Genomic DNA, 13,822 nt, shown 5'->3' with positions numbered 1-13,822 from the left:
TTCAATCAGCTTTGAATAATGATTTCTGGATTTACATCCCATCTTTTCCCATGTGGTTCACCCTGTCCACATGTACCCTTTTCCCTATGATCAGCCTTGTCTGAAAGGCAGCAGACATCTCAGGTGACCCTGTATGTAGATGTAAAGCCTGTCTATTTTTATAGTGGCATCTCCCCAAGCTTGTTAACTTTTGACTCGCTCTCAGACTGGTGAACATGGGCCAAACTCAAGCAAAATTGCTATTAGGTTATGCCAATCTTGAAAGAATCGGATCTCAGTGTTACACATAAAGACTAATCAAGGTCTTTCAAAACATGGCAACAAGCCTTCATGCAAGGGATTATCCTCCTTATAGACAATAAGGGGCTTATGAGCGATGGGCAGATGTTCACATCTGAATGATCACAGGGCACACTGGCTTCTTTTCTCTATTGCTCTGTTTTCACTGCTCTTGAAAAACAGAGCTTGGTTTCAGTGGTTACTTGAGCACTTCAGCTCAGTCAATTTGAGTGTACTTACAAAAAATTTTCTGTTTTCCTAAAATACCCACAAAAGAAAAAACTATAGTTGTGTAAAAGATTACATGGTTGGGTTTTTTTTTTTTTTAAGTAATTCTTTGCAGTTATTGGGCAGCAGCAAGCTATCCAAAAGGACTCTTGATCTCTGCAAGAGTTCCCATCAAGAAATCTTTTTCATAGGTCAGAGAAACCAGATACAAAGTTCCACAAGGTGATACTGTAGGCTTCGCTTTCCTGAAGCCTTTGTCACAGTTTCTCTGAGGTGGACCGTGCTGACCTTAGAGACCGTCAGCTCGGGAAGATTCATGTTGTAGATTCTCCACATCCAAAGACTGTGTTCGTCTTTCAGTGGTGAAGGTGGAGCCAGCTGAAGCAGAAATCTTCATTGTCTCTGAATAACTACTCTGCCTGCTGTCCCAGTAGATCCAACATCGTTCCACCTGTGATAGTGATGTACACAACAGTCTTATCCTAATGTATAATGAAGGAGATGTTCATGTTACCAGTTATGTTCTGAAGTTATTCCTGCAGGTAAAAGTGATTCACCCTTTCCCTCTCTTTTCTGCACCAATTCCAGACTGAAGAAAGGCAGAGAACTTGCAGTTCAGTTCTCTGTTCAGGACTGACGCTGCCATGTGATGGTAGATCTAAACCACTGAAAAATACTTGTTTCTGATATAGCTCTGAGTTGCTCTGTGAAGAACGAAGTAAGATCTCTGTTCCTCTCTTTGCACTTTCTCGCATTGGAGCCCTTTGCAACATGCTCACAGAGAAGAATAATGCCACCTTTAAGTAAACTGTACTTCCGTACAGTGCTTTTTTGCCCACCTTATCTCATAGAACATTGCAAAAGTGCTGTACAGCGCCCACCCAAAGCAATTTACAAGAAATGAAACATACCATATTGTCTTTTGCAAGTACAAGGAAACATAGATATAATGCCATTTACTGGAACTTCTTTTTTAGAAGTGTTTTTTTGTTATTCATAGTCTCACACTCTCAGGTCAGTCTCCGAACAAGACAGTTCCGGATGATAACACAGGCACAGAATTAAAACTTCATCTGTGATTCAGAGCACATACTTGCTAAGCTGTGTTACCATATATGATTGCAATACTTAACTCATCCAAAATGCTAACTAATTCTGTGTTAAATTTAGGTAAAGATGCTTCCCTTCCTTGTACTGTGCTGCAGCGCTTGATACGACGTTCAGTAAGGTGAATGTTTAGCAGACGTATGGCTTCAGGCACACCTGTAGTTGCTGCCGTAAGAGATGGGGTGAGTAGGGAGATTGGGAAACCCAAGGAGTACAGCCAGTAGACCATTTTGGAGGGCTGATTATTGTAAACCTTAGATGTGACAAGCGTGTCGAGTGCCATCACGGAGCAAAACCTCGCAGCGGTTTAGTCCCTGCCTGCTGCCTTCCACGGCTCTCCTGCAGAACCAGCAGCAGGGGGTGGGCACTTCATCCCCTGAGCTCCCCAGCCGACACGGCTGCTGAGTCCTGCCTCAACAGCCGCTTCACCCAACGTGCAGGATCACGCACGGGTACAGTTTAGCTCGGCTCTCGCGGCACGTGTGTTGTCCAGATGTGGCCAGTGACGTCTTCAGCCAGCCACATCCACTCGAGGTTCCCCGGCGGGGACCGGGCAGCGGTGTACCGGGACTAACGCAGCTCCTCGCAGAGGACCGGTGCTGGCAGCGAGCAGCAGAACCCGGGGCGTTCGCCGACCGAGACGCGGGCGCTCCCGTTGCTCCGTACGCTGGTCGCCCGGGAGGCAGCGCCTCGGTCGCCCATCCACGGGCGGCCCGAGCCGCGCCTGCTTAGCTACCGCCGTGTACGCGGCGCCCCTCGGCCACACCCAGGCATCGGGCGCTTCCGGCCACACCGTCCCCAGCCGCCCCGCCGGCGGCGCCCAATCAGCAGCGCGCGCCCTCCTCCGCCCCGCCTCTCTCCCGGCACGTGACGCGCACCTCCCCGCTGCCCGCGGAGATGTCAGCCGAGCTATCGCGAGAAGTGACGGAAGCCTGTGGGGGACCCGGCCTTTAATGTGCCGTTCGGCCCGCGTTCCCGGGGTGAGTTTGTAAACACGAGCGCGGGCCGGTGGCGGCGGCGGCTCCTCCCTCCACGCTGCGGCGGTGCCCGGGCGGGCGAGCGCTCTGGGGGCGGAGGGGAGGGAGCGGCCCCGCTCGGCAGTAGGCGGGGAATACCCGGGAGGCAGTAACATGGCGCCGCCGCTCCTCTCCACGGCAGCCCCCTCCCCCACCGCGGCCTGCGGCTCCCGCCGCCCCTAGAGCCGGGGCGGGGCGGCCCGGCCGGCGCCGCGGAGACCGTTACCCGCCCGGAGGTAGGGGTCCTGGCGGGCGCCCCGAGGGAGCGGGGCGGGGAGGCGGGCGGGCGGGCGAAGGGGGCTGCAGCTCCCCGCAGCCGGAAGCGGGCTGCCCCGCGGGGGCACCGCCGGGACCTGCCCCGGGCCCGGCCCGTGGCGGGGGGTGAAAGGCGGGGGGGAGGGCGGGAGGAAGGGGGCAACCAGGTCCGGCCTTTCCGCCTCGGCTCCAAGGAGGCCTCTCCCTGCATCCATCTTCTGCTCTGAAGGGAGATCTTGGTCCGTACCCGGTGCTGGTGCGGAGGGCGCCGAGAGGGGTCCGGTGTGTGTGGGGGTGTTGGGAGGGAGGGGAAGGGCAGCTTTTCTGCACCACAGGGAGGTGGCGGCCTGCCTGGGCTCGGGCCACGGACGTGGTCCTTCTGGAGCAGTTGCCCCATTGGCTTTGCCTGTTACTGTGCACTAGGCATCTCGAGTTGTCTTAAAAGATCTCTGAAGCTTTCATGGGAAAAAACCACATCGCGGGCCCTCCAGCAATGATGGCTGCATGGTATTTTAGGCACAAGTGTTTTGGGCCACAGTGCAACTTGATGGTTGGAGTAAAGGGATGCGTGCTGCCATGTTGCTTCTGCAGTCTTATTCATTCTGCAATCTTTCTGCATCCCTGTTCTTGAAATGGGATCCATGACTATGTTTCCATGTCCCATCCACGCACTTGTTTGCTTTGTGTTATGTTACTTTCTCCCAGAAATAGTGATACTGTCAAAATCTTCAAATAGTCAGAGTCTTCAGATAGTGATACTGTCACCTGTTTCATTGCACTAGAATGAGAAATTCTAATAAAGCTGGAAGTTCTGAATCATCCGCCGCTTTCCAAATAGTGGCCCTGTATATGGCCAAAATGTATTTTCTTTTCCACCTTCTGAAAGAATAGTTTTGGTTTCTTCTTGTCATATTCTACTCACGGCACAGAATGTCACGTCCTAAGCTCTTGTTGAGTGTAAAGCTAGAGTTAATAAAACCAAAAGTTCCCAAAGTTAGGGTCATAATACTGCCAGGTCTATGTTGGATGCTAAATTCAGCTGTAGCTGATAGGATGGGGAGGACTTTTCCTTGTGATCCTAGTCATCCATAGGTGGCTAAATGTGATTTCTTCAGCCTTCTGCTGAAACATGTTACTGCCTCTTAATGGACATCCAGTTGCAGACATAATTTCAGAGGGACCGACTATGGTCAAGTTAGGCATTCACTTGAATTCTCTTAGTGTTTATAATTCTACATTCCAGAATCAAAATGGGAAAGTTGTCTTACAAAAAATCAAAATAACAACTTTGTCAGGGACTGCTTGTTATATAATGCATCAAAAGAAATGTGAAATAATAAAAAACCCTTAATGCGTACATGGAGTGAAGCAGCTTTTTCTAAAATCCATTCTGAGTTTGTTTTAATACCAGTATTGGATCCTAGTACTTCATCAACTAGTTGAGTCTTTGATCTTCTTCATAATGTAATTGATATTTCTATCCTGATTTGAATTCTAGAAATACGAACATGTTTGGTATGTCTTTTTCCAGAAACTTCTAGACTATGCAGCATCTAATATAAGGTGCTTTCGGGTCTTAAATTTGATCATACATAATTCTATAAATAATTCTGGTTTTCATGCTACTTCTGTTTTGTGACAGCATGTTGAGCAGCCTGAGATATGGTATGCTTTTGAATCTTGTTTAATTAAATTTTGGGTGTATCTATTGCCTAAAATTCCTTTTCTGTCATTAGCTATTATTTTTTTCCTTCCACAAATAATTAGTCTAAACTTACAAACACACATTTAAATCTCTGAGAAGCTTTACTAATTTTAAAAGTTTATGTTATTTCTAATCTCAACTTTTTCATGGTTTCTTAAAATGATGTTGAATTTCTGTATAAAAATAATGCATTAACTGTTTTCAGAGGAACAAACATGATTCAATACTATTAACTTCTTTTTTGGAGTAATGAGTAGATTTCACGTTATCATTGTCCTCCTGCATAACTTAACTATATTTGTTTCAAATCAATAATATGCATTCTAAAGAGGCATTGGATGTAGTTAGTGATAGAAATATGAGTCAATATTTAGTAAATATGCAATAAATATTTTTTTTTCAAGTTTATGCTATACTGTTTCCAACTTTGTTCTGTGTCAGTTTCAGTTCAGCCTGAGAACTTTTCCATTGGCTGCAGTTCAGCTAGCCACTTCTCTTCAGTGAGTTATTCCAAGCAATATAGTATGTTTCCCTTTCTAGGTAAATGCCAACGGTCACTTATATTATTGCTTACAGGAAAGAAAAAGATCTTTCTGTTTAAATGAGCAATGGGAATCCTGTAGTGGCATATTTGTGATATATTTAAAGATTTTTTTTAAAAAATTAAATTCTTAATTATTGTATTCAATTTTATACTTCAGGGATGCAATCTGAAAAAATATGAAAACGAAGTAACAATTTTAAGCTTTTTATTTAATTTTTTGAAAGAAATGTAGCAAAAGGAGATTGGATTTCTAATGTTTGTTAGGTTGATGGGCAATATTAAGACACTCAAACCTCGATAAATGGCCTGGGAAAAAATAAGTACTAATATCTCTCTAAGCAAATTGTAAAAAGATCAGTGGAATATTAACGCCTGTATATTTCTTCTCTGCGGTTCATTGGCCTTTCACTTATATACAACAGCTGTATTCACATAGCATGAATTTCCAGTAAGTCAAAGAAAAATCAAGGTGCCTCTGGAAAATAGTTAACCCGGGGGTTGGACTTGGGAGCAGCCATACTCAGCCAACGCAAAGTGTTAGGCTGAAGGACCTTTCTTTATTCCGTTTGTGCTCTCCATTTACCAGAAATGTACCTTCATGTGGAAAAAGCCTGCTCCTTCAGCAAAGCTGAAGTAACCAAATTGCTTTGTTTCTGTACATGTGACTATCTGTCCAGCTGGCTTTCTTGTTCTTATTTGAACTTGCTAAGTCAATCATCCTCACTTCTCACATCTTTTTCTTCTTGTCCAGATGCTCTCCCCTTTATTTACAGAATCTTAGACAAACTGAGGAAGGTATGGAATTAACTTTACACATCAATTACAAGCAGTTAACTCATAGCATCAACAAAAAGTGCCCAACATTTGACTACTTTAAAGAAAAAAATCTGACCATTAAGGCGCAGGCATTACATTCTTCCTTATTCTTCCCCAGAACTCTCTGAAATAGATCATGTGTCTTCTAGGAAATAACACAACCACTCTATTAAGCAATGAAGTGTGAAGAAGGAGCTCCCATTTTCCTGTTAGCCAGTTTTGAGATTTACAACCTTTAAGTATTCTGGACTATGGCTTATAGCTTTGTTGCGGAATCAACTGAGCTACTTTCTCTTGATCTTTATAAGGAGGAATGTTTTTATTTTTCAAACATTTCTCCTCTATTCTTTTAATTATCCAGTTTTATATTTAGGAATGCTAAATTATGTGGCATTACACAAATACAATCAGTCAGAACACTTTTGAAAGTGGACTGCAATGGTCAAGTATTTATTACACCACTTTTGCTTCACCTTTCTTCTTTTGCTTTATAGGAAGCTGAAAAAATAGCTGTTCCAGTCCCTCCAGGTAAGTGGAGCAATGATTCCCCGCCCCCCCCCCCCGTAAAATACAAATCTTGATTTTATTTATTTATGTTATTTCTTAGCAAGTGGTGTAGTCTACATACTAACTTCTGATTTTTACTGAAAGTAAAACTTGCAAGTCTGCCTCTGTAGAAAATTGTGGAAATAAAGATAGACTCAGATGTGGGAGGCGATTAAATGCTGTATGCAAGTATAAAAGGTGTCCTCTTCATTTTGATTTGCGTTGATTCATTTGGTTGCATGATAAAGCCATCTCTCTTAATTTTGAAGTGTTTAAATTTGGAAAACAAAAATAGCTACTTTTTTTTTCCCCTCATCTAAAGAAGCATGTCTATTAAAATTCTTGTATGGAGCCAAGCAAAACACTAAATTCAGCTCTTCAGGTAACCATTAAGAGAATGTTATTCTTTACTGTGGCAAATATATTCAGTCCACTTGACTTTCCTTTGAAGAAGTATGCATCTTAAGTAGAACTCTTAAAATTGATAAAGACTTTGAAAAATTGTGACCTTTCCCTTTTATGCTTCAGTTTCCTATTGTAAAATGAAGCTTTAAAGTAAAATCTTAAAAATGTTATGCTACCTAAAGCAATTACACACTATGATGAGGTCTACAGAAAAGCTTACTAAGAGTTAACAATTCTGCATACAGTAAGAGTTTGTATCTTGCAGTAAAAAGGGGCACAATCCCAGATCAAATGTGAAGAATAAAAGGAAATGTTGAGTAGACACGATCGGTCTTGAGGAAATGCAAACATCCGTTGGAAAATACATCACTGATAGTGTAACTTCAGTACTTTGTAATGTACAGACCCAAGGGAGACTAGATGCTGACGGACTACTATAATTCTGATTTGTCTCAATGGCCCTAACACAGTTTTTGTCCAACTTTCTCATTTTTTCAAACCAGAATGTAGGGATGTTTCTTGACTTGGAGCCACATGCGAGTGGTCAGTCTAGCTGCAAAACTTGGGCTTGCATCCCACGTGTAAGCAGTAGCAGATCCATGAGCCACTGCTGTAGCTGGCAGACTGTCAGGTTGTCCTCTATGGACTGTCCAGTTTAGGGGGGTGACACACTTGTGAGAGCGTGTCTTGCTTGCTTGCTGGCCAGTAGAGCAATGCTGAAATTGAAAAGTTTTAAGGTTGGTGGGTTTGGGGGTTTTTTCTTTATGTTTATAGTTGTCTGTTTTTTTCTGTGTTCAGTTCAGGCTGTTTTCTTCCACACTGTTTGTGTCAGCCCTGAAATTACAGGGGGGCAGTTTCTGTATTGTTACGGTGCTCAGAATAAATAATTACAGGGTAAGCCTGCACAGCCCGTGAGCAGGTTAGGGCACAGAGGTCTTTTGGCATACAGTGTGCTTTATACAGGTAAAGTGTTCAGAGGCTTTAGCTACAAGTTTAATGAATCTTTACTAGGTATGTGTGAAGAATTATTTTTTTCCTCACCAAACTTGGAGAGGTTTTTGCAAGGATTATCAATACATACACATTTTTAAACAGCTATTTAAATGTTTAATAGAAAAAAAAAATCAAATGAGGTGTCAGTTGTGTCTTCTATGCTCTTGTATGCAGGGAATTAAGAGAAAACAGAAGAACCTTTACCAGTAAAAGTAACCAACAGGACATTGCTTAAGTCAGTGTGTGATTCTATTCTTTTCCAAATTGTCTACAGGGAGGTATTTTAGAAGCAAGCCTCACAGTATGTAGTAATAGTTTCCAGAAACTGTACCTTAGTTGTTTAATTAAAATCTTATTAAAAATATACAAATAATTGTTGAAGCTATCTTTGTAGCATGTTTAGATAAACATTTGTGTGATGTTTTGTAGAAACATCTTTATTTTGAAATAAGCACACTGTCCTAAATATTAGTAAATTGCTTGCAAACCTGTTTTTATTTCTCTGTATTATATATATTTTAAACATGCATATATACTTATTTATATATTATACTGTACTGTTTGCTTTCCAAAAGTGATAAAAGAGGCTTATGACACTTTAAATAGAAGCGATGTGAAAGTATTTTACCTCTGCATTGAAAGTATGGAGCAAACACAAAAAAAGTGAGATTACGTTCTGGTTTAAGTACCAAAGTTGATTATACTGCCGAGATTATTTAATGATTTTCCCATGTACAGCTCTGATCCTGTTTCACAGTGTAACTCAAAAGAATTCTACGTATGGGTTTCTTTATGCTGCTGAAAGGAATTTGGAGTTGGAAGACCTGCAGAAGAAAGCTGCAGTTCAGTGAACTGTAGTAAGAATCATTGCACTGAACTGTTCAGTTAATCAGAAGAGATAAGGCTGGAGTTTCCAATTCAGACTGGGTTGCTTCAGGGACCATCTCTTTTTCTATGGGACAAGGTGCTTGCTGTTGCCTGGGTGACAATCCAAGGTGGCTATAATTCATCTGTAGCGATTGGGTTAGCAGTTTACATATTTTATTTCTTATTTGGTTGGGTGAGTAATATGTTTGTCAAGATGGCCTTTAAGTTGCTATTTCGGTTTTCAGGGGAAGGATATTTTCTAAATTCTTCTTTCTTACTGTGATATTCTTTTTTAGAGCAGTAAGTCTCCAGTAGCCTTTTGAGATCAGAGTGGCAATCACAAACTTCTTTTCTGAAAATTTGCCTTCTGTGTGTTAGTCTTGTTCCTGTCAGGCAACAAACAATCCAGAAGGAAAAGAGGAGGCAAAGGATGGGGTTGGTTTGTTTGTTTGTTTTCCCTAGCAGCAACAGTTTTAGTTGTTTGGCTGTAAAGTTAACCACACTAAGTCTTCTAAAGCTGTCAGAAGTTTGGATTGTCTTTTGCTGTTATTCACCTCTCTTTCTAGCTATTATGTCTTTATGGTATACTTCAGATTTCAGAGTTGTCTTGGATTGCTCAGAATTTCATCCACTTAAATTTTTAATATCTCCAGGGATGGAGATTCCACAGCCCCACTGGATTAACCTGTTCCAGTGTTCAGCTGCTCTCACAGTGTGATTTCTGCCCTGGCCCCCCCCCCCCCTCCCCCGCTGCTTTTATACATGTCCATAAATTTCTTGGTGCGGCTTGTGAATGTTGCATCTCATCCTTTCGTAGTAGAGTCTGGATTTGTCTTCTCTACACATTGTAAGACAGCAAGTAGATCCTTCCTTAGCCTGCCTTCTCCATGTTGAACAAACTTTGCTTCTTGATATTCCTCTTGTTTGTAGTAGTCCAGCCTCTTAACTGTTTTGATGAGGCTCCTGCTGGTTTCTCTCCAGTTTGTCATCTGTCTTGTGGGGCTCAGAACTGGACACAGCACTCCAGCTGTAGCCTCACGAGTGCCATGTAAAGGAGAACAATCACTTCCCTTCATCTGGTTGCTATGCTCTTGCTAATTCAGCCCAGTAGGCTGTTAGCTTTCGATGCTGCGAGCAACATGATGCTGAATTCTGTTCAGTTTGTTGTCCTCCAGGAGTTACAGGTTCTGCCCCAAAGCTGCTGGACAGCAGTTTGGCCCTCAGCCTGCTCTGTTGCATGGAGTTATTACGTTCTGGGCGCAAGCTTTGCATTTGTCTTTGTAATAGGTAAATAAAATCCTTACCCATTTGACTATTCTAATGAACATGAGGTCTTTGTTTTTCCCATCCTGTCAGATCCAGTTTCTGTTTAGATTTATAATGTCCAAGGTCTTGCTGGAATGCATGAATGAACTTATTTTCTCTTTTAAGTGCAAAAATTTCGGTGTTTCAAGGTACTTTTTTTTTTTTTCTCCTTAGATGTTAGCTGGAATACCTTTACAAGGCATTACCTCATAAAATTTGTTGTGGCCTGCAGTCAGATAATATTACAAAGATCAGGAAATGGATTTATCTCCAACTTTTTTCCAGTAAGTTTGTCAGAAGGATGACACTTTTTTTCACAAGGATTGATTTTTTTAATTTTTAAATCAGGCATTCCAAATCCACAGGCTTCACAAACCAAAACATGGAACCAGCTAACGACTTCATGTGCAAATAGGTGTTTCAGTAATATTCCTTTAAAAGAGAAAATGATCAGACTTGAAAAATTGATCTTTACAGCGTATGACCTAAGAAAAATACTAACAGCGTGGCTTGAGTAGATTTTGTGGCTTGTCAAAGACTGACAACACATTATAGTAACAGAGGGGAAAAAATGCCGTACATGCACTTTGGTTGATCAAAATCTTCATTCTTTGGATTAAAAAAACCCAAACCCCAGAATTGTTTCTTACACCTTCAGACATTTCTGATACAGATATAACTCCTGTTCATAATGTATATCCATATGTGAATATTGTAGCCATATATAACTGTATGGTGCCTCATGATCAAGATTTAACAAAACAAATTCCTTTTGAGATCTAAAGGAGACTAACTCTGTTAGTTTTGAACCTGCATTTTTTAAAAAAAAATCTGACTGTTGCATAGCTGAGCAAGGATAATAAGCTCTGTTGAAGTTCCCAATAATACAAGGATGTAATCCTAAAGCTTCATTGATAAGGGCCTTATTTTTTCACCCTGAAGCCTTAGTCGTGAGTATTCAAACTTGCCCACAACCTTGTTCATACTATCTGTTGGTGACAGTACCAAGTTCATAGTTTGAACAGTTAAGAAATATTTCATCCCTTCAGAAACTTGAGACAGGTTATGAACTCTTTGTGAAGAACAGCAGAACAATCTCCATCCCTGATTTGCTTTGGCATCCTTTCTTTGGGACATAAATGTTTCCCTGAGTTGTCAGTGCCAAAGACTCTGAAGTTTCTGGCAGCCGTTCATCTCTTCTTGGCTTGTGGTCTCAGCTCAGTATCCTCATTTTGTTGAACATATATATTTAGAAGTGACACTTTGGAATCTTCTCCACTCCATGTTTTGCTTCTTTACTATTCAGTGCCCATGACCAAGGACATTGGGATCTCCTTCTCCTTGAAGTAGTATCCAAAAAGTCTAACCACTAACTTTTTACTGTACAGGCGCAGGCAAAGGGATCAGGTAAAGTGTTCCTTACAGAACCCAGAGGTATTAAGTCTTAAATGACTTGCTTATGCTTGCTTGATCTGTCTTGTGTCTAGTGCTAAACGGTGTACCAGAAGTATACATTCTTAGGATGGTCAGACAATTCCAGAAGCCTTGCAGCCTGCTGGGGGAGAGATGGATTTATTCTGCTTATGATCTTTAATCATAAAGACATCTTTATTCATCTTTATTTGCCTCATCAAGCTAAGCAGTGTTCAGAACTAACATTGTTAGATCTCCATACAAATACTCATATTTAAAGATGAATGTATTTCCTCCAGGGTAAAGCCACAGATGGGTTGAGAGTGCTTGTCATCTCCTGGCTAATTAGCTAATTTAGTACATTCATTTTCCACCCCCCACCCACCCTGTTACTTACCTAAGGTGACTTTAGTGTTGCGATTAGTTCCTTATCACTATGGGGTTTAGCGATGTGACAACAATATCTTGATTTTGTATGTTCATTGTACCAGAACTTTATTATTTTTTGTCATTGATATCACAGCATCCACATACTAGTTTTGTGCATTGTCCAGCACAGGTTGGCTCAATCCCACCTGTGTCCCTCTTCGTCTTTCTGAAGTGGAGTGATGGTACCTTGCCATGTTTGTTCTGTGCTTGCAGGATGAAAGAGTAGAAGCATCTCCTTCTGTCTGAGAGAAGGCATAACTAATTAGAGGTTGTATTGAAGTAAATAATTTCTTTGGAAAACTATTGCATTTCATGGGTGAATAGTGTGCATTATATCATTTATCTTTACAAAATCATACATTATTACATGTTTTAATGCACATAGTAATTAATATCTTCTTTCAATTGCAGTTCATTGCCATGAAAAGGAGGATATGATAGTTTGCCCTATGAAACAGGTTTATATGTGAAATCTGGCAGGTATGTGCATTAGTACGTGTGGTGAGTATGCAAAACAGCACAAAATCTAATTAATATCTCTTACTTCTTAAATATTTTTTTAGCCTGTTGGTAATTTAGTTGTATAGCTGAAACATTAATAAAGTACATATTTTTGTAGTTAAATTTGTAGCAGTTTACATAAAGGGCTATCTGCTAACTTATCTTTAAAGATGGGCTTTAAAGATTATGAAAAGAGTAAGGAATCAACTACTTTTTCCTCATCTGTTGGCACTGTATCCCTGACTACTCAATATTGTCTGCTACTTTGTTCTTTTTTTAATTGTGGGAATTGGACGATTATGACAATGTATTTTTATTTCAATAACAAGTTGTCTGTGTTTTGAGATATTTTTTGCAATTAGTCATGTTACGTACGAATACTTGCCTTTCCGATTGAGATGTGTGTTCAAAACCTACTCTGTCTCAATTGGGTTTTGTGTACCTTCCTGACAGAGCTTGGAATCCAGACTCTACTTGAATCTGGGGTATTTAGGTTCTTAGTATAGCCAGAAGGCAGAAATTCTTGCCCATGGAATATTAAAATATTCTTTGGATGTTGATGGATTGATAATTTGTTGCAATATATGTAAAATATGTTCCATTCTCATTTTGATACAGGTAGCACAACGACCTGTGGAATATGAGTGATGACAAACCCTTTTTATGCACTGCCCCTGGATGCGGCCAGGTAATGGTCTGTCTTGATGTTATTAACGTTGATCAAACCAAAGTAAAACAGTGAAACATATTTCTAGGGATCGAAGAAAAGGTGATTTATGGTAGTTGGTAGAAAGTATGTTTTGCTGAAAAACAGGTGACAGCAAGAATTTCTAGGATTTTGTGTGTTTATTCAGAAAATGCTATCTATAGAAGAAAAACACTAATTAAATTACCATTTCTGAGCTGAAAACAACTTCATTCATTAGCCCTGCTTTATTTGCCTTTCTTAAAAAAAAAAATAAGAAACATCCTAATTTCTATCAGGTAGCCTGTATTTTTCAGAATATTTGAACGTTAGTGCGGAGCTCATTATGAAGCTTGCTTGTCAGTAATCTTCACAACCATGGTGATTGCAAATAAGTGATGGCATAATTTTTATTTATGTATATTTTTGTACATAGGAAGATGCTAACAGCGTGCAAGCCACAAAATGTATTTCAATTCTTGTTGTAGTTTTAATGTATTCTATTAAATAGCATTAGTAGATACACAACTGAATGTGTGCAGAAAAGTAAAAGTCTTATTGAGTGGTTTAGCAGATAGTTGCTTTAAAGGAAGCTGTCTTAACGCTGTAGTTTAGTAACCTGTAAACAAATGAATTTGCATTATCTGCTGCATGAGATGGACATCCCTGCTGCCTTCATGTAGAATTGATTTCTTAAGCTGTATTTTTTCATTATATTAGTGCACTTG

The 13,822-nt window shown here is 40.7% G+C and overlaps 1 protein-coding gene across 10 annotated transcripts in view; it reads left to right on the top strand.

The window, feature by feature from the left end:
• Positions 1-2,472: 2,472 nt before the first annotated feature.
• The window catches only part of ATF2 (activating transcription factor 2), a 50,993-nt gene continuing 39,643 nt past the window's right edge, over positions 2,473-13,822 (top strand). For 3 of the 10 annotated variants that reach the window (XM_054829780.1, XM_054829778.1, XM_054829772.1), the window contains exons 1-4: positions 2,473-2,594; positions 6,445-6,478; positions 12,320-12,388; positions 13,028-13,097. In XM_054829780.1, the coding sequence (XP_054685755.1) occupies positions 13,073-13,097 (25 nt within the window). In that variant the 5' untranslated portion in view covers positions 2,473-2,594; positions 6,445-6,478; positions 12,320-12,388; positions 13,028-13,072. Of the gene's footprint in view, positions 2,867-6,444; positions 6,479-9,921; positions 10,049-10,240; positions 10,351-12,319; positions 12,389-13,027; positions 13,098-13,822 lie in introns of all 10 variants that reach the window. The other 7 variants (XM_054829775.1, XM_054829779.1, XM_054829776.1 and 4 more) reach the window with 7 other exon arrangements.

This window comes from Grus americana, chromosome 6 (genome assembly GCF_028858705.1).
Source record: "Grus americana isolate bGruAme1 chromosome 6, bGruAme1.mat, whole genome shotgun sequence".
Lineage (NCBI taxonomy): Eukaryota > Metazoa > Chordata > Aves > Gruiformes > Gruidae > Grus > Grus americana.
This window is presented reverse-complemented; position numbering and strand designations above follow the sequence as displayed.